Raw genomic sequence first — 25,796 nt, 5'->3', positions numbered from 1 at the left:
TAAAGACAAATTTTTGTTATGCCTTCAATCCCACAAATAGATAACTCCCAACAAACACTAAGATGACAAGAATTCACGAAGATAACTTAACCAGAATATGATTGGTTGATTGAAATACTAAAATTACAAGATATGAAATAGCACTTCGAGAAGCCATTACTCTCCAACGGAATTTTCTCACAATTTTCAGCTGCCTCTCAACATGCACACGCCACTACCTAAATAGAGATTGCTCTGGGGCTAATCCCTATTCTGCCCTTGGTCCCCCCATATGGTCTCAAATTATGTCCAGGTCATTTTCCATTCCACTACTTGTCGGCTTTGCCTTATTCCTTCTCCTTTTATAGGTGAACAATATGGGTGGGTACATTACAATTTTGCACATAAAAGAGAGTAGATATGTGACTTATAGTCATTAATTCATATCCAGATACAGGTGGTTGCATTAATTTTTTTTTTTACAATTCTAATTGTAATGATAAGACCATTTTTCAACGATACAGTCCATAGACAACCATAAAACCGAAGCTTTACTTTAGATTTTATTCGTCCATGTCTCCCTTGATTATAAAGACTCACCAAAGATTCATTTTTGTGACTCAACCGAGGATGGTTTCATCTTCTTATCTTGAAAACTTGTGTAAACTAATGCTGATCAACGTACAAAACAAAAATGTTGTGTCAGCAACCCATATACTTTATGTAGACATCCTTATTTTTCCCCTAAAAAGATGTCCATATTGAATTAATTGATAAAAAAATATTCAAACATACTTTGATTTTATAGGCTTCCTTAAGTTGGAATGCAACCTCCGCAATTGTAGGTCGTTCTTCCCTAGTTTCTTGTAAGCATTGATATGCAATAGATGAAAACTTGCTTAATGTTCCTGAATTGATATCTTTCTTTATTCTTTGATCAATAATCTTATCCAACTCTCCATTTTTGTAGCAGTTTCGAGCCAAATTATGTAGGAATCGCCGCTCATCATGGTAACTGGAAACACACGCCAGCCTTCCACACAAAACTTCAAACAAAACCACACCAAACGAATAAATATCCGACTCTTTTGTTAAAAGCCCTGTTCTTACGTATTGTGGATCAGTATAACCATATGTGCCAGCAGGGTTAGTGATAACAAAGGTGGTATGTTGATTTGCTAAACCTATCCTTGCCAACCCAAAATCGGAAAGTTTTGCATTCCAATTCTCATCCAACAAAACATTTGCGCTTTTCACATCACGATGTATTATTCTGTGTTTCTCTGCCACATGGTTATGAAGGTAGTCCAACGCATAAGCAACACCAATACATATTTTATGGAGTTGTGGCCATGATAGCCCACCCGACATGGTAGTGTTACTTAAATATTTGTCAAGGCTTCCGTGGCTTGCATATTGGTAAACAAGGATCATCTCCTTGTTATCATCACAAAACCCTATAAGTTTTATAATGTTTTTGTGTTGATACTCTGAAAGCAATGTAACCTCTGTGCGGAACTCCTTGTTACCTTGAAATCCGGTGACATCTAGCCGCTTTACAGCAACTAATTGGTTTACATAATCTGCCCAGGTGAGGGTTCCCTTATAGACCCTTCCGTAACCACCCTTTGCGATGAAATTTCTTTCGTTGAAGTCTTGGGTACAATCTTTTATCACATGGAAGGGTATTTTGAGATCTTTCGGCTGTTTCATTGGAATATAATCTAAAATTATTAATATTCAACAAGTCTTAAACAACATATATATATATATATATATATATATATATATATATATATATATATATATATATATATATATATATATATATATATATATATATATATACCGGGTTAAGTTATCATGAGAACAGGTATTTGCAAGAGAACTTGAGAACCAATATTTAGTTAGACCCACAATTTTCATACATGTTAGAAAACAGTTTCTACATGGAAGAAGCCATCAACTATACCGAAAACAGTTTTTAGGTAGAGACACTGTTTTTAGAGTACAGTTAACACAAAGAAATAGCAATGTTTTTTTTTTTTTTTGATTTTTTAATTAAATAAACCTTCGTTTATTTCTTCATATTAGAACCTTCCATATTAAAGAATCCAACCAATTATAGCAATGTCAATAGCATATAAAGCAACTCTTTTGGTATTAATGGATATATATGTTGAAGAAGATTGTCTTGATGAGAAAAAACTGTAAGTACAATGTTCAAATTTATTAGATTTTTTAAAAGTACAACTCCTTACTAAGTCAAAGAATGAAACCTACTTCTTGCATTTAGTCAAACTGGTATTTTTATGATGTCAATAAATGAAACCTACATCGAGCTTGTCCATCCAGTTTAAATATTTTTGTACTTGGTCTAGGACCTTTTACTCACAACCTGACTTGGTGAAAATTGAAAGTTGGTTATATATAGCAATATAGAGGTCCTTTATCTACATAAAATAATTTGCTTTGTGGTATGCCTAATTTTACTCAAAACACATGATAATGATAAGGATATGAATCTTATATTTTTCTTTTTTTAATATATGTGCATAGGCTACTAAATTAGATATACATTAATTAATATGACAATCTATGGTAAAAACTATTATAATATAGGTAGTTATTTATGTTTAATATGATTTTGTATTTTCACATATATACTTTGTTTATTTTTGTATTTAGTTTTAACATGGAAAGCATCAAGTTCAAACACTTTGATTTTTTGTTAAACAGCCAAGACACACATTCATCTAATCATTCTCATAATTATACACCTTTTTGTCCACCATATGAGTTGCACCCTCAACCACTTGAGGAGAGACATCTTCACATGACAACTCGATATTGCTAACACAAAGGCCTTTTTGTCCAAATAGGATCCCAAGTCTTTGTGGAAATGTCCCAAATAGTTAAAGAAAGTGCGTAAAATAAGATTATTGACCTGATTGGTACGAGGCATAGCAGCAACTTTGTTGAGTTTGGGGAGGTTAGGAAAGTAACGTGGTCGTTGATAAGGTTCCTCTACAACAACAAAATTATTCCCATGTCTCTTTAACGCCCTTTCAACATCAAGCTTTTGCTGCACCCACACATTCGCATGCAAATTATAACTCCACATCCCTCAAAAATAAAAACCCTTAATAATAAATAATGATTCTTGAAACAATAGTAAACATGTATGCATATACTAGTTAAGTACTTAAGTACCTGCACGATGTAGTGGGACACAAAACTTTATTGTTTAGAAGTAAATTGATGTGATATCTATTAATTGAGAGTTTAAGGCATAACTAATGCATTTAAGGTCTAGTGATTGATAAGAGTGATGCGTGATTAATGTAGTTTAGGTGTTACAATCTTTGGTTTCTTTAATCATATTTTGTAAATTCATGGATTGCAAAGAAAAAATACATACACTCACACAGGTTGACTAAAGGAAATATTAAATAATAGGGAGTACATATTAAGTATTTGTGGATGAGAGAGAACATTAGATAGTTGGGGTACACAGGAATGTAACAAATTTAGCCATATTGGATGTCTCGTAGGAATAGGACTAGATACATGTTAAATGGTTGAAATCGATTACTATGACTTAATAAATGTACCGAAATACTTTGTTTCCCCATTGAGTGAAACTAAAATATAAGTGACTTAGATAGAAAAATAGTGGACGCCATGTTATTAGGGCGGAAGGTTGAAATCGGTTATCCACTTTTGGAACGAGACCTAATGCAAAATCAGCAATTCTTGAACCGGTGCAGAAGGGATCGGTTCTAGTTCTTGACATTTTGGAACTGTTACTCGCTCGATACCCACTTTGTATATATCTCAACACCAAACTCTATTTTCAGATATTTGTAAAAACAAATGTTATTTGTTTAGACTTTTATTATGTGGTGATGATTAATACAAAATAGTGAAAAAAAAAATTCTTCTAAATTGCAACATTAAGCTAACATTTCAAAAATATAAATAATTATAAAATATGTTATCAATAAAATCCCCATAATCGTATGTAGATGGTGATATATCCTTTAAATAAATTCAAACTTTCATTCTGTTTTATAGTAGCCGTTGCAACCTTGTATGTGTATTCAAATTAAAACTTGCACCGAAGGAAATCATAAATAAAATAAACGAAATGTAGCACTTTTTCTTAAAGTTTTGAGATGCTTTACCACATTGACATACCCATTTTAAAGTTAATATATCCAACCATTTTGAGGATTTGGAATGAAGAAAAAATTAGTAAGCACATCTAAAACACAAGTTTTGACATACTTTGTTTATTTTTGCATTTAGATTTAGCATAAAAAGCATCAAGTCACATTGATCTTTTTTTCTTTTCTTTTACACCGGATAAGACACATTCATCTAATCATGCTCCTAATTATACACATTTCGACTCGACTTAAACCCCCAGCCACTTAAGTGGGACACATTTCTAACAGACCTGGATAGTGCTAAGCCAAAAGCTTTTTTATCCGAACCTGCTTTAGCTATCCAAACTTATTGATAAACTAAAGACATAATAGATGAGTGATTAATTTTTTTTATAGGGGGTATGCTTCGATGAAGATCCCAAGCGTTTGTGAAAATGTTCTAAATAGTGAAAGAAAGGGTGTCAGATAAGATTATTGACCTGATTGGTATGCGGCTTAGCAGCAACAAAATTTTTACCATGTCTCTTTAACGCCTCTCTAACATCTTGCTTTTGCTGCACTTTCCACAAATTTTGCATGCAAATTATAACTCAATATCCCTTAAAAAACCCTGAATAATCAATAATGATTCACGAAACAATAGTAAACATGTATACATATACTTGTTGTGTATTTGCACAATCTAGTAAGACACAAAACTTTATTGATTAAAATTCATTCGATGTGGTATCTAGTAATTGAGAAGTCTAAGGCGTAACTAATGCATTTGAGGTCTAGTATTGGTAAGAGCGATGTGTAATTAATGTAGTTTCGGTGTTTCAAACCCTTGTACACCCATATTCACAAAATGTTTGGAATGTGTAAAACACTAACACAAAAATGAGTTGTTTTTACATTTTTGTTTATGTATAAATTTGGTTTGTTTAATCATATTGTGTAAATTCATGAATTACATGGACACATATTTTTCAATAGTGAATAGGGGACAATAGCGATGAACTACATATATGCTACATAGCGATAGCGATGAAATAGTGTTCGCTATTTCATGTTTAGCGACAAGTTAATAGAAAATAAAATATGCAAATACCATAACTATGTTAGCAATTATAATCTAAAAATAAGTAAACTATAGTCATTATTATCTAAAATAAATAAACTTTAGTCATAATAATAAAAAGTATGATCCACTGGGAGAATTAAAAATTCTTTCTTATTTGAATGCATGAAATTTGATAATACCTTAGTATTTGAATGAATGAAATTAGATAATACTTTAATAATTAATACTTGAATAGAAGAATCAGAACATATCATATGCCACTTGCCAAAACGGATCATATGCCACTTGCCAAACTCTGATAATAGTTGTTAGGAAATAAAGAGGATAACTCACGAAACTACACACACAAAGACACATTATTTATGTGGAGCGATCAAGGTTACCTACATCCAAGGGCAAAAGGGAGTATTCTTATTCAAGAGTTCTCAAATAGAGATTACAAGTACAACTTAATAAAGATCCGACCTACTCACTAAGTATTCAACATACAAAGATATCAATAAATGACTTAGTAGACATCCCTATTTATAGACTAGGGATCATACCAAAAACCCTCATGGGCCAAGCCCATTAATCCATAATTCCATGAAAGGTGTCAACCAATCACAATATTTCATACAACTTCTTCAAGAACCTTCAACCTTGAAAGACAATACATGAGCTCCAGCCATTCCCATGGAGTGCAACATGACGCCACAAGGGTGCATCATGCTTCATGGGGCATCCACCTTGAGCACATTCAACTTTCGAGCAACTTGGGACTTCCTTCAACACCTTAGCGTACCTCACAGCTAGAGGGGTACCTCATCCAAGCCAATGACGCAACACGTGCCACCAATGACGCCTTATGTGCCATGATGGCCACTAAGCCCGTTGGTGGAGCATCATCCTTCCAGCAGTACATAAATAGCATATCAACACTGAGAAACTCATCAAGGTCACCAAGATGGTGCATCATGACCACAAGGTGGCACACCTTGACCAACAATGGAGCACATTGTGCCATTGGTGGTGCACATTGTCACTTGGCGGCGCATCATGTACACGGTGCTTCTTCTGATACTCTAGTGATATGTCAGATGCTCTATCCTAACGTCAAATGCTCCAGTTAGTGTTCCGATGGCCATTTGCTTCCAAATACTCAATTTAATATCTAGATGCTACATTGAATTTCTATATGCTCCATTCAATTTCTAAATACCCCACTAAATATCTAAATGCTCCTTTTAATTTCTAGATGCTCATTAAATTCTAGATGCTCCATTCAATTCTAGATGCCCCTATTAAATTATAGATGTTCCATTCAATTTCAAGATGCCCCACTAAATATCTAGATGATCCATTTAATTTCTACATACTCAATTGAATTGTCAAATGCTCCAACTCTCATTTGAGGTCTTCAACTCTCAAATCACATTTAACAATCTCCATCTCTACTTGAGCATTTTCTGAATAACTCCAGAAACCTAAAACTTCCTTTCTCATCCCGCTATGTTGCCCCGAAAGGACTTAACACCTGCGAAATTCAACCAAGTTTAAACAAAGCTTGAACTTCACTTTAGGAAACGACCTTGTAAATGTTAAATCTGTATTCCCAATAATCATTATGGGGTGATATTTCTAATAATATATGATCCTATAGGGTCACACATTTATCAAGTTGACACATTTTGTATATTTATTATTAATATGATTATTAATAAATAATATCAATTCTTGTATTTTTATTAGGGAATAATTATTGTTTTGTGAAAATAATAATTATAAGAGAGTATAACTAGTTATTATTTCATATGGTATGAATTAATAAGGCATGCACAACATTTTGGACCAGTTAGATTCTTTTGTCTTTTACCTAAAGACAAAGTTTATATTTTATAAACTTAGAGTTCATAAAATTTAAAGAATCCATCCGCTTTTGAGAGGTATGGCCGAAATTAATAAACAAATATGGAGGTTGCTTTTCAACCTCCATGATTTGTCTCCCATGCTTCTAAAGGCTAGAAATACTTTATAGTATTTTAATCTTGGACTTTACTTTACATGGAGTATTTAAGGGAGTGCCTTGCATGAGTTTTGAAAAAGTTTTTTACTGTTCTTCTTTTTCTCTTTTTCTCTCTAAAACCATGGGCATGAAAGGGCTTGGAGCTCTCATTCTTTTGAAGATTATTCAAGTCTTTTGGTGGTTCAAAGTGCTTCTACTTTAGTGCTTATTTGAGTTAAGCACTTAAAGGCTTAAGAAGTACTTTATACAAGAAGGAATTAGCATTCCAAGTGCCTTAATCTTGATGGTGGATACTTGTAGAGAATACCATGTTATTTGATCTTTACATCTTCATCAACACCCAAAAACCAAGTGGGTTCAAAGGCTTCAAAAGTTATCTCTAAAACATCATATGGTTGTTTTTTATTTCATTCTAACCTCTATAAATAGATCCATGACGGTTTGGTTTTGTTATGAACTAAAAATAAACTTGTTAATTTTTAAAGTCTTCCGTTGCTAGTTTTATGAAAAACAAACTTATATTTCGTATCAAAACCCAACAGTGGTATCAGAGCCATCTTTTATATTTTAGAATGATTTTTTATGTTTGATAATCTTTGTTTTTGGAAAACAAGTGTAACACCAGTCAAATTTATTGTCAAAAATAATTTGTTCAATAATCTAAATTGGGATGAACAAAGTGGTAGAGATTGTAACAAGGTTTCCAAAAATATAAAGAACACTAAAATCCGAGTTATAACGAAGAAGTTATGACCAATCGAAGATCCGCGACAAGACCGGCAAAACATTGTTCAGTGTAAAAAGTGAGTTCTCAATAAAAGGATTTTTAGCCTTAACAATCTAAATGAAAGTTGTAGAATATGTTAAACCGAGAACTTTCATAAAAAGAACGTCAAAATCTGACTTTGTATGAGGAAGTTATGATTTTTCTAAGTTTCAGTATAGCAGTATACAGCTAAAAACTCGAAATAAAGATCGAGTGATTTTTAGCCAACACAACCTAAATGAGAAAGGAAGGTCTCGTCGATAGTAGTACAACAGTAAAAAGACAGACAAAAACGGACGTCGGATAAAGAAGTTATGATTTTTTAACGGATTTTCCTGTCTCGTTCTGTTAAAAATAATAATATTAAAAATAAATTCAAAATTAGCCTACGAAGTCTAAACGAAAGTCGTAGAGTATATTCTCGCCTAAGCGTGCATATAAAGAACGTTAAAAACGGAGCTCGTATGCAAAAGTTATGAATTTCGGAAGTTTGTGGCTTAAAAACCGAGAAATAATTGGGAACCGAGAAATTTCGCATGGCCACAATCCGGACACGTCACGTCGCATGCGAGACCTCCCCGTGTCGCCACATGTTCGCTGCTGATTCGACCGAAGGCACGGTCCAATGATGAACCGACGCACCTCGCATCCGTGGAGCATCAGAAGCGAGCCATGTCTCGCCTGTGAAGCTTCCGACACCTGGCCTCCCCCTTGCATGCGAAGCTGCCACCTGCCTCCCCTTCGCCACCTGTCCGAACACGCGTCGCACCCTCCTTGCTTCGGATCTGAGGCTTAGGACTCTATATAGCATGCGAGACTCTCCGATTCTTAACTCATTTTCACCCCAAATTTCATGCTTTTTCACATTTTTCACCCCTTTAAACTTCCTTACAACCCCCCAAAACCCCGATATCATATATAACACTCGAAGCAAGCCCCAAAATTCTCGAGAAGCTAACCTATTTCCAGTTGAAGTGCTAGAAGCAAGCCCCGAAATTCTCGAGAAGCTAACCTCTTTCCAGTCGAAGTGCTGCCCGCGTAAAGCCCGGTTTTAATAAAAAAACTTGTGGTTTCTTCGAGAAAGATCATTTATAGAAACGAAACGCTGCCCAAATCACCACTTATCAAAGTGAGTTCATACCCCTATAATCTACCTTTTTAATGGTTTTAAATGATTTTTAGGGGGGAATACAAATTGAACACAATCTGAATTGTGTTAATAATTGTATGTGATAACAATCACACAAAGGATTTCCTTATGCTTTTAAGGATTACCAAATACTTCCAAAAGGACTTAAAGTCATGTTAAATCTTTAAAGTCATGTAAACTCTTTTAATACTATTAAATTATTTGAAAAAGGTTTTATAAACTATTTCAAATTATAATTATCAATAACATGTTCATATATGTATAAGTATATAAATAAAACTTAAAGGGTTTAGGACTAATGAGTTGCCTTAACTCCTTTTCCTTATTTGGATGTGGATTTGAGGTGAGGTTAATTGTCTGAAGGTCGTTTCCTTCTTAATTATATACATTATACATATGGGAATATAAAAGGTTACTTCATTCGGTATCATTACCTTTGTATCATGTTGAGCAAAGGGGTACATTCAGAAGAGATCATGCTAATCAGATAGAACGTATAAATTATAATAGGTATAATTTATGATTCAAAACTAAATATACAAGTATGATTCTTGATTGTATACTTTTTATTCCAAGTATATTAGGAAAGGAAAGTACTAACAATTCATTTATCTATACCAGGATACGTATAATACTTTTAGTATATGGATAATATATTAAAGAAGTAATAATACATCATACTGGGTTTGCATTAACAGGGGTACAAATACAACGTACCAGGGTTAGCAATCACGGGGTAATAATACATCATACCGGGTTTGCATTAACAGGGGTACAAATACAACGTACCAGGGTTAGCAATCACGGGGTAATAATACAAACTAAATTAGAAACAAACGATGAATCTATTTTTCTAAATAAGTATACGAGGTCTAAACTACTTTATTAAGAAAAGGATATAATTCGATCTTTACTCAAACTAAAATGTGATGGTACGTCTTCAGGACATAGCAATACTTGCTACGTTATATCCTTGTAACCAGAATCTCCTGGAGGGAGAGCGGGCATTGTGTGTATAGATCTATACGGGACCGACAATCCCACATCCCGACTGCTAGCTACAGTCCGACAGACCAGCCACGGGGTGACAAATGTCACATATTCAGTTTCGACACCAGAAGATCGTCGTGTACATTCTAGTCCAGCATGGTTACAACTTTATCACATTTTAAACCCTAATTAACTAGGTTAATATTAGGGTAGTTATTCATCGGTAGTTTATTTTTAAAAAATACTACTGTATTAATCTCCTTCCATAAATAAAACTGAACGGTTTTTATGGGATTTAAAACTACTATTTAGAAACGGTTTTATGGGGATTTAAAAACTACTATTCAGAAACGGTTTTATGGGGATTTAAAACTAGTTATCATAACGGTTTTATGGGGATTTAAAACTACTTATCAGATGGAACTTAGTCATTCACTCTCTTTAAACTAGTATAACATAAAGGACCTTTAGTGGCTAATTCTATAATTCCTTAGTTTATACATCAGAGTTATATAAAAGTAATATCCGATTGACAGTGAAATGTGTGACTTCCGCCTTACTTCCTGTTCCTTGTTTGGTTGTGGGCTTAGGGCAGATTCACCCTTTTAACTGTCCATTCGATATTAGGTTATATATAACTGGTATAAACTAAGTAATTGCAGAGGGAACTATTGAGGTTATCATTTTATCACATCAGGAAATATAGGATTTTCTGGAGGAACCAACGAACTTTTCCAAGAACTTTAGAGTATACTTTATTGAACTAAAATACTTATGAACTCACCAGCTTAAATGCTGATCTTCTCTTTCAAAATAACTTGTATTCTCAGGAATCCAGTAGACAGGTACACTCCCGAAACTTTTGAGAAGACTACCTAGTACCGTACTGCGACTCTTGTCTTCTACTGTATCTACTTTGATGTTTGAATATGTAATGTTTAAATACTTATGTAAAACTTATACATATTAATGCAATGGTTGTTTGTACTTTGATTACTATATTACATGTGTTGTGATACTTACATGACGTCCTCCGACCCCGAACGTTTCCGCCGTTCTGGTTTGGGGGTGTGACAGATGCATGGATTTCTTTTGGTTAAGAAAAATTCATATTTGTTTTCTTTGGCAACTTCTTGGTTAAAATTGTTTATTTTTATATATAACCATTTTTCATGCATTTTGGTTATATAAAAGTTTCCTTAGAAAAAACAAAAAGTTGTTTGTTATAATATTTGATATGTTGTTGTGTATACACAAGCCATTTGGGCCTTTGTGTTGTGTTTGGTTGATATTTATTTATTCATAAGATGTAATAGATAAATAGGTATTTTTTTCATTTGTTGACTTGTTGTAATAAATTAGTTAGACTAGTTGTATTTCTTTTTAAATGTAACAAGATGAAGAAATGACCTCCTTGAAGATGACTTAACCATTTAAGACCATAATCTCAGCCACAAGCTTCTACTTTTGGTTTTGGGCTTATAGTGTTAATGGTTTAAGTGTGGCAACTTTCACAACATGAAGATTTGAAGTCCTTTTGCAAGCAAGAGTTGACTTGGCAAGTGGGAGCTTGAATACCTTTTGAAGTGTCATGTAAGTCCTTTAGGAAAGACCGAATAATAATTGGTGTGATGGTTCACAAAAATTATTACTAGACATGGTTTGGTTTATATACATTATAGTGCATGCATGTGATGTTTATTTTATGTTAAATGTATGTTATGTTTTATGTATAAAAATGGTTTTTACATGCCAAATAACTTTTTTTCATAAGATAATATTACTTGCAGTTTGAGTAAAAATATTTAAAAGATAAGATAAGATGTTTATAAATAAATATTTATAAACACGTTTTACCAGTTACGAGTTACCGGTTAAAACTCAATTTTTCTTGAAAATAGTTTTATTGTAAAAACTTATAAATACCCAACTTTAAAATAATTGAAATGGTTTAAAAGATGTTTAAACATTATATAAACTCCATGTCTTTATAATAAATAAGGAGTTTTTATTAAAAAGACTAAAATCGGTTTATAGCGTTATAACGGCAAATAATAAAACTAGTGATTACTTTTTGCGTCGAAACTTAATATATGATATTGATGTTTTAAACATAACGCAACATGTTGATATTATGTTTTATGCATGCTAAATGAGATTTAAAACATAAGTATCATCACCCAAGTTTTGGTTTATCAAAATATGATTTTTATCATAAGATGCATAAAATTGAATTTATAAAATAAAATGAGTTTATTCTACAAATTCATTAAGTCATAAGTTTTTTTATTGTTAAAAGGAAGTTTAAAATAGTGATTTTATAACTCATCCAAAACTCAAAGTCTTAAGTATAAAATAAAGTTTTATTAAGACTATTACCGGTTCTTAAAGTCGATCTATGACTAAACTTTAAAATACCGGATTTTAGTTTATAATTGATCGCGGTTATTGGCAAATAAAATGAAGTTTTATTTGGCACCAAAAGAACATCATAACAAGTGATATAAATTTTACAAAAGGGTACATGAATTGTTGGATGCATGCAATATTCATGAGACCATGTTTTTATTAACTATAATTGTAAAATATATATAAAACCTTTTCTAAAAAATGCAAGTCATTGTTGTTCTTTTGAAGAACACTCGTTATCATTTGAGGGTTTTACTGTCACGGGGTCACCTGGTCATTAGGATTGGATTTTGATGTTCGGGGTAATTTTGTAGTTTCTGGTTTCTAAAGGGTCACCTTGTTACTGGTTAGTTACAATGCTACAAGGTTTCAAATATGATGACTTGATCGGAATCTTATGTGATAAAGGCCACCTAAGAATGAGAGGTCTGAGGCATAGATAGGATAAACATGCCAAGCTAAGCAATAGTTGTTTAGGATCCCATAATTTAGGAGTTACATATCGTATGCAATTGGTAATCGCTACCTACCGAGTTTGATTAAGTTTATGGGATAAATGTCACCTAACCATGTACTTGTTTTGTTACTTGGATCCTAGAATTTAATAAATTAATGTTTTAAGAAACAATAAAATGTATTAATTTTTAAACACTAAATATTGAAAATACTAAATGAAACTTTGTTAAATTCTTTTGATAACTGTTAATAATTTTACACCCTGCAAAACTTCTCTCTTGTTGAGTTTCAAGAGACAGTAACATTTGATGGTTATAATTTCTATAACTGGCATAATATCTTGAGGTTCTACCTTTAAGATAATTAGAAATTATATATACTGAAAGATCCAATACCTAAATAACCTCTGCAACCAATTAGTCTGATCATGATACTTTGATGGAAGTACTATTGTGATGATATTGATGTGTCTCACATCATACTCGACAAATTAACCTTAACTTGCAGAAAGTCTTGGATAATTATGAAACATATCAGATGTCTCATCAAGTAAAGCAAATATTCAATCAGAACACTATAAATAGCTTCAAGTGTGTTCAAGCATTGAATAAAAGGAAGTCTAAGAGATTGTGCGTTCATATAGACTTATAGTTCAGTTAAGGGAAATACAGCATAAACCCAGAAATCAAGAAATGACCAAATGATTAGTGTTGTTTTTATTGTGGAAGAAACTGGACACTAAAGGAGGAATTGCTCCTCACATCTCATCGAGCTGAAAAAGTCTGACTTGGACAAGACTTCAGATATCTATATGATAGAAGTATTTATCTTTCCATCATTCACTTGAGTATGTAATACTTCATGTGACACTAATAATTGATATTATGTGTTGATGATTGGAAGAAATAATCAACTAATTACAAACGAATGGAATTTCGTGTTGAAGATATAAAAAGTGTTGTTATAGTATTTTATTTAAACAATAGATGTATTATACATATCCTTATAGGGACATGTAACAGTTGTAATTTATGAATAAATTTAGATTTACTTATCGTTTAATGGATGTTCACATTCATGTTCTGAAACGATGTATTCTGTATTAAAGAATATTTTCTCATAATGTTATTTATGAAGTAAATATATAATCTTTCATTAAATTAATAGTTTTGATCATAACACCTATATAATCAAATGATATTTGATTGGAACTTATCTATGTCATAATCATCATGACAATATAAATAAGAACTACATATACCAACTTCAAAAGGATGGAAATTTTGAAGGCAAATGAGCTTGATTCATTTGATATATCACTAGTGTCTTTATCTATTAGTATCTACTTAGTAGTAGAAACTCGGAGAGACGGAGATGGGTCGACAACAACATATCCAAGAATAGCCTAGTTTCAATGGGTCCACGCCGATTCGTGAGCCAATACATGACAGAGGGGAGAAGTGAAGCAGCTTTCTTAGACGGAGAAGGTTCTTAGGTGCTGTTTGATTTTATGAAGCAAAAATTCATGAAGTCTGCGGACCACCTCTGCAACCCTCTGCAGTAGAAGAGGTGGACCAAATGGCTGCAGACTGTAATAAGAAGCGTATTTGTTTTTTTAACAACTGCATACTGCTGCAGATATTAAAAATTTTAAATAAACTAATTTTACAAACCTAAAAAAGTTATTTAATACGTAAAATTTAATAATGTATAACATTTCGGCAAGAATTAATGATATTTCAGTAAAAAATAATGATAATTCAACAAAAAAAAATAAAGATAATTAATAAAAAATAATAATATTTCATCAAGAAATTATCATTATTGAATATAAAAAAACGAAAAAAAAAATCAACAATAATAAACAAAAAAAAAACGAAAAAAAAAAGGTGAAATAAAATTTCAACAACATATAATCAAAATTTCAGCAAGAAAAAAAAGACGGAGAAGAGGTTGGAAGAGGCAGTACAAGTGCTACGCCAAACAGAGCACGCATAGATGTTTTTGACTCCGAAGACTTCTAAAAAACAAACAGCTGTGACATGAAAAGTGTTGCGCGTGTGCTGCACCGTGCAGAAATAAGAGGTCTGAAGAGTTTTTTTCCAAAAAACAAACAGCACCTTAGTCTAATCGCAATCTGAACCCGTCTGTTACCACAACCCGACCTGAGAAACTACCAACAACGGAAGAACTAGCAACAGCGGGAGAAACCGTTTCTAACCTGAACCCTCGAATATGTCGAAGATCTCGAAATGATCTTCCAGTTCCGGGGAGAATTCGCAAAACTCTATTTCCATCAAGAATGTATCGGACTGTAAATCCTGGAATGACAGTTCGACCCCGTCCTTGGCCTCGAGGAGATCTGTTTCGGGAACGTAGAATGTAAGAGAAATTCAAATGTTAACAAAAGGTTTGACAAAGAATTATACATAAGTGATGTATGTAATCTTTTCAATCCATGAATAGATTTGGTGATAGATGTTTATTCAATTTCACTGACGATTGTTTTATTTGTTATTGTTGAAACCTTTGATTTTCTCAAATTGTTTTATAATGAAGATTGAAATACAACTTAATGAGATCATCATTATGCTTTCGTTATGATAAAGAAAATGTGTTTTGTAAACCACGCCTTCTTGGAACATCTTAGGAATTGTGGAATCAATTCACAACTCATTCCGACAAAAACACTCACTCATCATTAGTATGTTTCTTGTGGCACAGGATCACCTGGTCACTAAAATCTATCTCTTGATATTCGAGGTAGCCTTCATATTCTCTAGTGGGATAGGGTCACCTGGCCAGTAGTTTAATGTCTATAGTACAAGTTTTTAAAAAGGATAAAACATAGACCTTGCATTCTGTTGTATGATGTTTTAAAAGAACTATTTACTTTATAAAATTTTTGGAATTATGCTCACTGCAACAAATATATATTGAATATATATTTCCAACCAAACAAGTGGATTAGATACTTATATTAGACTGAGGATGAAATGGTTTATTTTTATCTAAAAGGTATAGAGTTATAGAGCTTATGTTAAACAATAAGCTTAACCACTATAGCATCTACTAACTGCATTTATGTAGATTATCCTAAATGATTGTTTAGGATGAAGTTTCTACTAATCCCACTAATTGTCATTCCATAAGACAAGTGATTAGAAAGTTCTTTTTCTAAGTGAGAGCTATGTGGAACTTTAAGAGCTTAAGAACCATAAACTAAATGCATCATAGTTTGGAACTAACAAGTTTTCAACTGTTGTTGAATCTGATCAATGGTTGATTAGAAACTAATAAAACACATAGATATGCATTCATGTATGATTATCAAGTATGGGCTTGATTAATCTTGCTCGATATATTGCGAATATAAAGAGCAAGTGAGTTTTTAAAGGAGAAAAAATACATGAATGAAAATCTTTCCAAGATTTAAGCTAACATCTCAAAGTAAGAATCTTCTTTCTTATAAGTTAATTACATTGTGTGATTTAATTATGAATCTAGATGACTCTTGAGTTTTCTACAAAGCTAGTGGGAGCGCAGTAACATTCCTAATGTTATATGTAGTCGACATATTAATTCATGGAATAAGGATCAATATAGATAGATCATGGCAACTTAAAGGATTAAGTAAAATTGCATTAATTGTCAAGGATTTTAAAGAGCTTAAGATAAAGGACTCTGAGAGAGTTATCTTGTCAAAAACCACATGACATGATTTTGAGCAAAATCCTAGTGCAAATGTTTTGAACTAGATAACATGATTGTATTCCATATGCTGCTGCAATTGGAGAAATCATACATGTCATGATTACGCATAAAGGCCAAATACATCGTATGCTTAGAGCATGTTCATACAAGTATAATCCGAGAACAAGTCATTGTGTGACTTATAGGAACATTCTAAAGTACTTGCGAGAACTAAAGAAACATTCCTAATCTGCGGAGTAATTAAAAGAAACCATGTTTAAAGTTGTTACACATATGCTAATTTTTCAAATAGATTGAGATGACTCTCAGTCACAATCGGGCGTGTCCTCATTATGAATGAAGAGATAGTTACATGGATAGTGGTTCCATGTAGATTTTAATTATAGTTACACATCAGAGTTAGAGTACCTCGTGGTTTTGAGAACCACGCACAAAGATGCTCAATGTATAGGTCATTATGACTATGAGTAATCCCATTACGCAAGTATTGGTATCTAAGTCATATTCAAGCATCTAATTCATTCTCAATAATTTTTCTTTATATATGAGTTATATATAAAACTGAAAAATGATTGTATTCGCAAAGTTTACACAAATCAAGTTTGTCAAATCTACTTGACAAAGCTCCATCATTAGCTAAAGCATGAAAGTCAACCTGGTGCTATAGGGCCTTGTCGATATAAGTAGATGTATTTGATTGAAATTTAGTATTTGGATATTGGAACAATAAAGACAACATATATTGTAATGTGTTGAGATATTGGATATGAGTCATTCATTGAATAATTGTTGTGTTCTATATTAGCATGTTTAAATCCCTGAATAAGTAGGTTATTCTAAATTTCCATAGTCCTTCATAGTTGTCGGAGCATCTTTGAGCTAAGACTAATATGAGTGGATTGGCAAGAACTACTACAAACTTCATAGATACTTGATTAAGAGAACAAGTATTGGACTTGACCTGCATCAAAACCACTTTATGGATCGTAGTCAAGAGTGATGTTTTGATCAAGGTTGTATCTTTGTATTCCTAGACCTAATATACTATTGGATAAGGTGTCTAAGTCCATAACTATATTTGGTATGTACTTGACCCGATTTAGCATGGTCCATTTGGGTTGCACTTCACCGGAACAAATTGGATTTTGAGAAGAGGATAATTATGATTTATCAATATATTATAAGTTCTAATATATTAATATGAAACCATATTATTTAATTAGTATTGATCAAGAATTAATTTGGACTTAATTTTGTGATCAATAGGGACTAATTAAATATATACGGATTGATTGTGTAAATCATTCATTCTTATAAAGTGGGCTAATGATCCATAATTCCTTATGTTGGTCTAAACCCATGTGGTGACCCATGGATTCTCCATGGAGGTTAAAACCCATGGATCATGAGGAATGTGGAAAGTCATGCACATTAGGGTTTACATGGTGTAACCCTAATGTAACCACACTATATAAGAAGCCCTTTGGTTCAAGAAATTGGCGCCTAGAGTTTTTGCAAGAGTGTGGCCGATTTTGTAAGCTAGAGAGTCCTCTTCCAAGTTTCCAAGTGTTAGTGGTGATTTTTGATTCCACTTGAGGCATTCACATTATTGGTGCTAGGCTCTTGAATCTCCAAGCAACAAGCTACAACAAAAGGTATGTTATCTGACTTGTTTTATTACCCAAGTATCAAAGTTTTTGTATGCTAGTTAGGATAATACCTTGGAAAATAAAGTTTGCATGTATAATAGAGAAAACATAGACCCAAGGTATTAGGGTTGCATGTACACCTTAGGAGTGTTTGAATGCTCAAAACCCAATATTGGTATCAAAGCCTAGGCTTGCTTTCCATTATACTTGATGCTACTTGTTTTTCCAAAGTTGAAATTCTGCCATTTTTGCATCTGACTGCTTACCACGACGTGGCAGCTTTTACCACGACGTGGTGATGCTCTTGTGAGCAGAATTTTGAGTTTTAAAACTGGAATTGGGCTAGGATCATTACCCTAAACTGTTTTTGAACTTATAAACTTGTTTTTGATGTGGTAATGATCATGCTTATCCAATTGAAAAGATAATTGTCAAAATTTCATGTTTTGTATTAGTTTATATGATTAGTCTAATTACATGAAATTTGTTTGATTTGAATTATCTTGTTCATATGAGCTTAATCAAGAACTTGAACATGCTTGTTAGTTTAATTGATGATCTTGATGATTTTAATGGACTCCATAACTTGTCCTCAAGTTATGGAATTCCAAAAGTTTTCCATTTAAATGAAACATTAAAAGCCATAGGTTATAGAAAAATGAAGAGTCTCATTTTAAAAGACCATTACACTCATATGTTATGAAGTTGAAAAGTTTTGAAGAGTTTCAAAACTTGCCCTCAAGTTTTGGAATTTGTAAAGTCACACATTAATACTTTAATTTCAAACCGTAGAATTTTAAAAGTTTAAAATTCAACCCTTATACTTTATAGCATTATAAGTTAATATATATATATATATATATATATATATATATATATATATATATATATATATATATATATATATAGTGGTCCAACGCTACACCTAACGCGATAGATCCCACTATGAACACTAGTGACAACTATGCACGGACAAACATACTAAACATGTTGACTAAAAACTATTAAATAATATGGAGTACACATTAAGTATTTGTAGATGTACGGGAAAATTAGATAGCTGGGGAGATGTAAATGTGACAAATATAACCGGTTGAAATTGATTACAATGACTTAATAAATATGCGAAAAATATTTTGCTGTTCTACTGCGTGCAATTAAAATATAAGTGACTCAAATAACACTGCATGCAATTAAAATATAAGTGACTCAAATAACAAATTAGTGGACACCATGTCATTAGGGATGAGCATTGAAATCAGCTAGCTACTTTTGGAACCAAACACAACGCAAAATCAACAATTCTTAACCCGAAACCAATGGGACCGGTTCATGTTCTTGACATTTTGGAACTCCTACGCATTCGATACCTACCTTTAATATATCCCAACTCCAAAATCAATCTTTCTTATATTTATAAAAACAAATTCTATTTTTGTAGACTTTTATTATGTAATGACATTTTGTATACTACGAGACTTAAACCATAACAATTTAAGGAGGGACACACATGGATATTGCTAAGCTGAAATGCTTTTTGTCAAAACGTATTAATAAACTAAAGACATCATAGATTTAAGTAGGGGTAAAAACATCCGAATCCGCGTACCTGATCCGAAAATCCGAAATAACAAATATCCGAAACTTCGGACATCCAATTTTTTGGATTAAGATACGGATAACATTCTTTAAAAATTTGGATATTCAGATTATCCGAGATCCAAAATATAATAATCAAATATATTTGATAAATTATTTTGGGTAAATTACAAGAATGGTACATGTGGTTTAGGGTAATCTGTACGTTTAGTCCCTAAGACTTTTTTTTTAACTCGGAAGGTCACTCAAACATTATTTTGTTGCGTTTGTAGTCTCTATCAGACATAAAAAGACTATTTTTCCCTTAATATATATTTTTGATTTTCTCATATTTATTTATTGTTTTTAAATTAAAAAAAAAAAACAATCGCCACCACTAATTAAACCTAACATCCTACCCACATGTTATGTGTTCAAAGATCCAACCACCACACCAAAATCATAACTGTTCAACAACCACCATGAATCACCGCCGTCAACCACCACCAGTCACCGCCTCCAAATCACATTCAAAGCTGAAATTAGACTTAAACCTAAAACCAAAATGCATATATGAAAAATCTGAAATCAAACCTCAAACCTCAAAGATGAAATCAAAACCACATTTGCAATCAAACATCAAAAACACATCTGAAATCAAACCTCATATTCAAAACCTTAAGAAACGTAAAAAAATAAATAAATAAAAATAAACCCAGATTCTAAACCCACATGTGAATCCTCTACTGAAAATCAAATCCACATGTTTATACCTAAATGAATTCGTGATTAGAAATCTAGAAACATCAGGTGAAGATTTACTTCTGATAACCTCAAATTAAACTTCAGAAACATCAGGTGAAGAAATCGAATCAAAATCCAGTCGTCCTATGTTGATCTTCTGCGAAGAAATCGAACCGGGGTTTCTGAAATTGACAACGGTTTCTGGATCACAACGATTTCTGAACAGTGTTTAAATAATTAGGGGAATGCAGGGATGGTGGTATGGTGGCTCCAATTCACATCATCGGCGGTGGTCCTGCTCCAATTCATGATTTTTTGTAAAGGTTGTTGTGCTCCAGTGTTGATGTATTGTTGTTGGTAAATGAACGACGTTTTTGTCCAGTGTTGCAGAATTTCTCTCGCCACGGTGCTGTGTTGAGTAGCAGTGATGCTGTGTTGAGTAGCAGTGATGCAGGGGATTGAGTAGGTGTTGATCGATCTACCCTTTTCTTTTATTCCTTCTTCTCGTTTGCATCTTGTAGCCACCACAATCGCGAGTTACCACCCCTTTCTCTAAATCGAACGGAGAAGAGAGAAGAGATGGATAGAGGAAGAAGCCTTACATGGTCGTTGGCGGGGTGGGTTGCTCGCCAGAAAGTACCAACGGTTATCGGAGAAGAGATGAGTTTTGGGAATGTGAGAATGTAAATGGGGATTGGGGGGGGGGGGTCTTTTGTTTTTTTTTTTAATTAAAAATGATAAATAAATAATCAAAAATCAACAAAAAAAAAATTATTAAGGGTAAAATAGTCATTTTGTGTTTGGTAGAGACGAAACGCGTAACAAAAATACAATTGATGGACCTTCCAAGTTAAAAAAAAATATTAGGAACCAAACATGCAGATTGCTCCAAATCACAGGGACCATTCGTATAATTTACCCAATTATTTTTTAGACATTTTTTTATTACTTCTTTGCATTTGTAAAGCTTATAGCGATTTACTGTTATTATCAATATTATTATTCAATTAGTAGCATAATTTCAATTTTAAAATCAGTACTTTTGGACGGATAACGGATTTATAGTCTAGAGTATACTAATGTGTACAGTGTATTCTGTATTACTCTTCACCTACTCAAATCTTATAAAGTAATACTAGATAATTGACAAGATTATGTTTAAATCTTATAAAGTCATATTAGATAATTGACAGAATTATGTTTATTTGTTAATAGTCCAGCCTTAATTGTTTTAATAGTTTAAGACAGTAAACAATAAATGAATTTGTTTTGTGTAATTTATCTTCGTAATAGTATTATAATCTGTGATATTCGAGTTACATCATAAAAACTTTGATTGAAGATTCAAATGTTACTATCTACAATTTAATTTGATAAAACTTGTCGTGAATTCAAAGTTGTGAAAGAGATGGTGTGAAACAATATTATTGACCTGATTGGTGGGAGACCGTCGATAATCGTCCTCTGCAACAACAAAATTATTCCTATGACTCCGTAACGCCGCTCCACCATCATCCCTTGGTTTTAGATTCCAGAAATCCTTTAACGAATTAAAAGGAAACATCCCTCAAAAATAAAACCCAGAATAATGAATAATGATTCCTGAAACAATAGTAAACATGTATACATAACGTATACCGGAGTCAACAACTGAAAAAGTAAAGGGTAAATTACGGAGAGAGTGCCAAATTGAAGAAACTATTAATACGATGAAGGTGAAGGGAATTTACACTCAAAACGTAGTTGTAGAACACGAGGTTTCAGCGTTTGAATTTGTAAATTTTAGTCATGAAAGTCGACGAACAATTTATAAATAAAAAAGACGATTGTTTGCCTATTGATAAAACCCAAAACGACCAATAAATTTCCTATTTAACCTGGTGAAGTAATGAAAGAATAAGTAACAGAATTAAATAGTGTTAGAGAACAAGGAATACAGAGATATTGGGGGAGGCACCTGATACTTGCTGGGTGATTCGTTTTTCATTTGATAGGTATCCGACTCACAAGTCACAACGGGTCAAAAATGAACAATTTATTCCTTTAATAATAATCAAATACTAAATGATGGGTATTTGGCTTCTTATATAAAATTATTATGTTTAAACCCATGAAAACTATGGTTGAAAAAACAAACCAGTATTTGATAATTCGGAGTCGTAATGACTAATCATTGATTTGTTAAAAAATAACTATTAATTTACAATGATAGAAGTTTTTTCTTGTAAGTTTGTAATAACTAGTTAACATATATATATATATATATATATATATATATATATATATATATATATATATATATATATATGTTAACTAGTTATTACAAACTTACAAGAAAAACTTCTATCATTGTAAATTAATAGTTATTTTTTAACAAATCAATGATTAGTCATTACTATATATATATATATATAGGCTTAGGTTATTCTATTCAAACTAAGTATTGTGTTATTATATGCATAATTGTGGACCAATCATTTTACTTAATTTTGGAAAGTGAATAATACATATTATTAAATTAAATATAATTAAAAAATACCAGCTAATTTCATTCTAAGGGTATTTTAGTCAATTAACATAAATTTAAAAAAGGAAAATTACATATTTTAAGGAAAATAGATTCTATTAATTTTAAAAATAGGATTGTATGGATGATAATTCTCCTAATTCGAAAATTCTGACGGAATATGTTTATCAATATATTGAAAAATAACAAATATGGTTGAACCATACAAGAATTACACATTCTAACATAATATATATTTTGATTTAACGAACTTCTTGTAGAATAACAAATTCTTGAACAATCAATTGAATAATAAAAACAAAAAATACATTATTTCTTATAGAATACGAGTAACAATTATTAAGAATTACATTTATTGTTAAAGAATAAAACTACAAAAACTTTCAAAACGCGTAAGAAAACATCAAAATGTAACAACGGCACTAATACATTCTAAAAGAACAATGTTGATTAGAATCACTTTCAATTTTGTGGTCCGTTCTTCAAGCATCAACTTCTGTGATTCCAACAGAATTGGAATTCGTCATTCCATTCCAGCAGAATTGATAACTATTTGGAATTTGTGATTCCAGCAGAATTGGAATTTGTGATTCCAGCATATCACGAGGAAAAATTTGTGATTCCAAACAGAATTGGAATGTGTGATTCCAACAGAATTGGAACTTATAGTCTTGTACAACCCCATTGGAAAATCAAACTGATCAGTTGGGTAGTGAATCAAGCCCTAAAATAAGCAAAAGCAACAAATATCATTAACAAAATTAAACAAAATAAACAATCAAATTTCAATGAAACATAACATTGTCTTTCAATTCACTAAACCAACCTAAAATTGAAACAAAACTCTTCCTCGTCCCTCTCAATTCTTTGAAACCTGCAAATGAAACAAATAAAAAAAGAATTTTATAGCAGATATATTAAAATCCAAAAAAGCAAAACACAATCTGTTGAAAGGGGGAGAGTTAGGGTTGAAGCAATTCACTAGGGGCGCCCTAAAGAGTCACAAAGAGTCACAAAGCAAATGCCTAACATAATTACCAACCAAAATCTAAGATTAAAGAAGAGATCTTCCAAGTAAATTGACTAAATTAGTAACACAGAGCATTACATTGGAATTAGCAATACACCTTTTGATAGCAAAAGCAAATGCCAGAAATGTGTCTGATACTAACAATTCTAAGCGGATCTAATCGAAGGTGCTAAAACAAAAACCAAAATAGCAGAAAAGAATTAAACGACTAAAAGAAATAAATGAAATCGAACCTTGGGTTTGATCAGGGAAGAGGAACAGATGAACAAAAGAAACACGAATGAAGTAGACAAACTCCTCCAATGGCTCATCTGTCGAGCGGAGGGAAGAGGAATTCAGAGGCGAATCGGATGGCTCTATGAGGGAATTCCATCGTGGAGAAGAGGGAGAAGGGGTCGTCAAGGCCGTCGATTCTTCCTAGGCCTCATGATTTTGTCATCGACAACCACCGATCGGGAATCACAGCAGCGGTGGTTGATGATTCAGGGGGCATTTGGCTGATTTAGTCAACGGAAAGGATGAAGAATAATGGAAACAACGACGGGAAGGATCGGAAAAGCACCTATAGTGCCTGGAATTTTTTTAAGAAGGAGAAGGCAAAGGCAGTGGTGGCGATGGGTTGTTTCCTGCTGCCCCTCTTGACTGGTCTGGTAGCAAAACAAGCAGGGGAGGGAACTCAATATGGATTTTGTAGTCCATTCTAATTTTGCAGATCGGGAACGAGATTTAAATTGGAGAGATTAGGTCAATACCATGATTATAGGGATTAATTTTGGAAGTTACTAAACAAATTACTAAATTACCCTTATTTATTTATTTAATTATTTAATTTTAATTGGCCCACATTTATGTACACAATAACACAATACTTACTTTAAACAAATGAACCTAGCTCTCTCTCTCTCTCTCTCTCTCTATATATATATATATATATATATATATATATATATATATATATCCGATCTACATTTTGTATGTGTAGATATTTGATAAAATCACGATTTTTTACGATGTAATATAAATTTGAATAATATATAATTCAAATTAAAGACTATAAAATCATTAATGTTCTTTAACTCGTGATTAATGAAAAAAATAATATAAAGACTATAAAATTCATAATGACAAATCATAAATTTGCAAATAGTTATTTTTATATAATATTAAATATTTTGTTTGTAAGTATATCATCGTTATGTATAATTAATATGTTAAATGTTTCAAAATATCAGTAATGTTCTTTAACTCGTGATTAATGATAAAATCATCATGATCATGGGGTATAATAAAATACAAAATTTAATAGAGTGGAAAAAAATAAAGCCAATCATACATGGTAATACCATTATATTATTTAAAATAGAAAATGTCTCTCACATACAAATATGGCAATATATTTTCAATAATTTTTATACCGTTTTCTTTACAGTAAATTTCCCTAAAATAATCAATTCGAAAGTACATTGCAATAAAAGTAAACAATTTTAAATACGGAAAATGTTTCTGAAAGATAAAGGTCAACTAACATGCTAATTTGAGAAATGAATAAAAAAACAATGATATA

The 25,796-nt window shown here is 32.1% G+C and overlaps 1 protein-coding gene across 3 annotated transcripts; it reads right to left on the bottom strand.

Moving 5' to 3' along the window:
• Nucleotides 1-22,715, bottom strand: LOC145167376 (putative receptor-like protein kinase At5g39000). 3 transcript variants are annotated; one of them, XM_079086565.1, is made up of 7 exons: nucleotides 22,633-22,712; nucleotides 22,406-22,552; nucleotides 22,108-22,277; nucleotides 4,631-4,705; nucleotides 2,927-3,064; nucleotides 775-1,683; nucleotides 1-651 (listed from the first exon to the last, which is right to left on the bottom strand). In XM_079086565.1, exons 3-7 carry the CDS (start codon nucleotides 22,237-22,239, stop codon nucleotides 646-648), a joined length of 1,260 nt encoding a protein of 419 aa, XP_078942691.1. In that variant the 5' UTR covers nucleotides 22,240-22,277; nucleotides 22,406-22,552; nucleotides 22,633-22,712; the 3' UTR covers nucleotides 1-645. The 3 variants fall into 3 exon arrangements, with proteins under 3 accessions (XP_078942691.1, XP_078942693.1, XP_078942692.1); XM_079086567.1 differs by lacking the exon at nucleotides 22,406-22,552 and having other exon boundaries at nucleotides 22,633-22,715; XM_079086566.1 differs by lacking the exon at nucleotides 22,633-22,712 and having other exon boundaries at nucleotides 22,406-22,605.
• Between the last annotated feature and the right edge of the window lie 3,081 nt (nucleotides 22,716-25,796).

This window comes from Lactuca virosa, chromosome 3 (genome assembly GCF_052849685.1).
Source record: "Lactuca virosa cultivar CGN04683 chromosome 3, Lactuca_virosa_CGN04683_v6, whole genome shotgun sequence".
Lineage (NCBI taxonomy): Eukaryota > Viridiplantae > Streptophyta > Magnoliopsida > Asterales > Asteraceae > Lactuca > Lactuca virosa.
The sequence above is the reverse complement of the archived record's forward strand: the minus strand, read 5'-3'. Positions and strand labels throughout refer to the sequence as shown.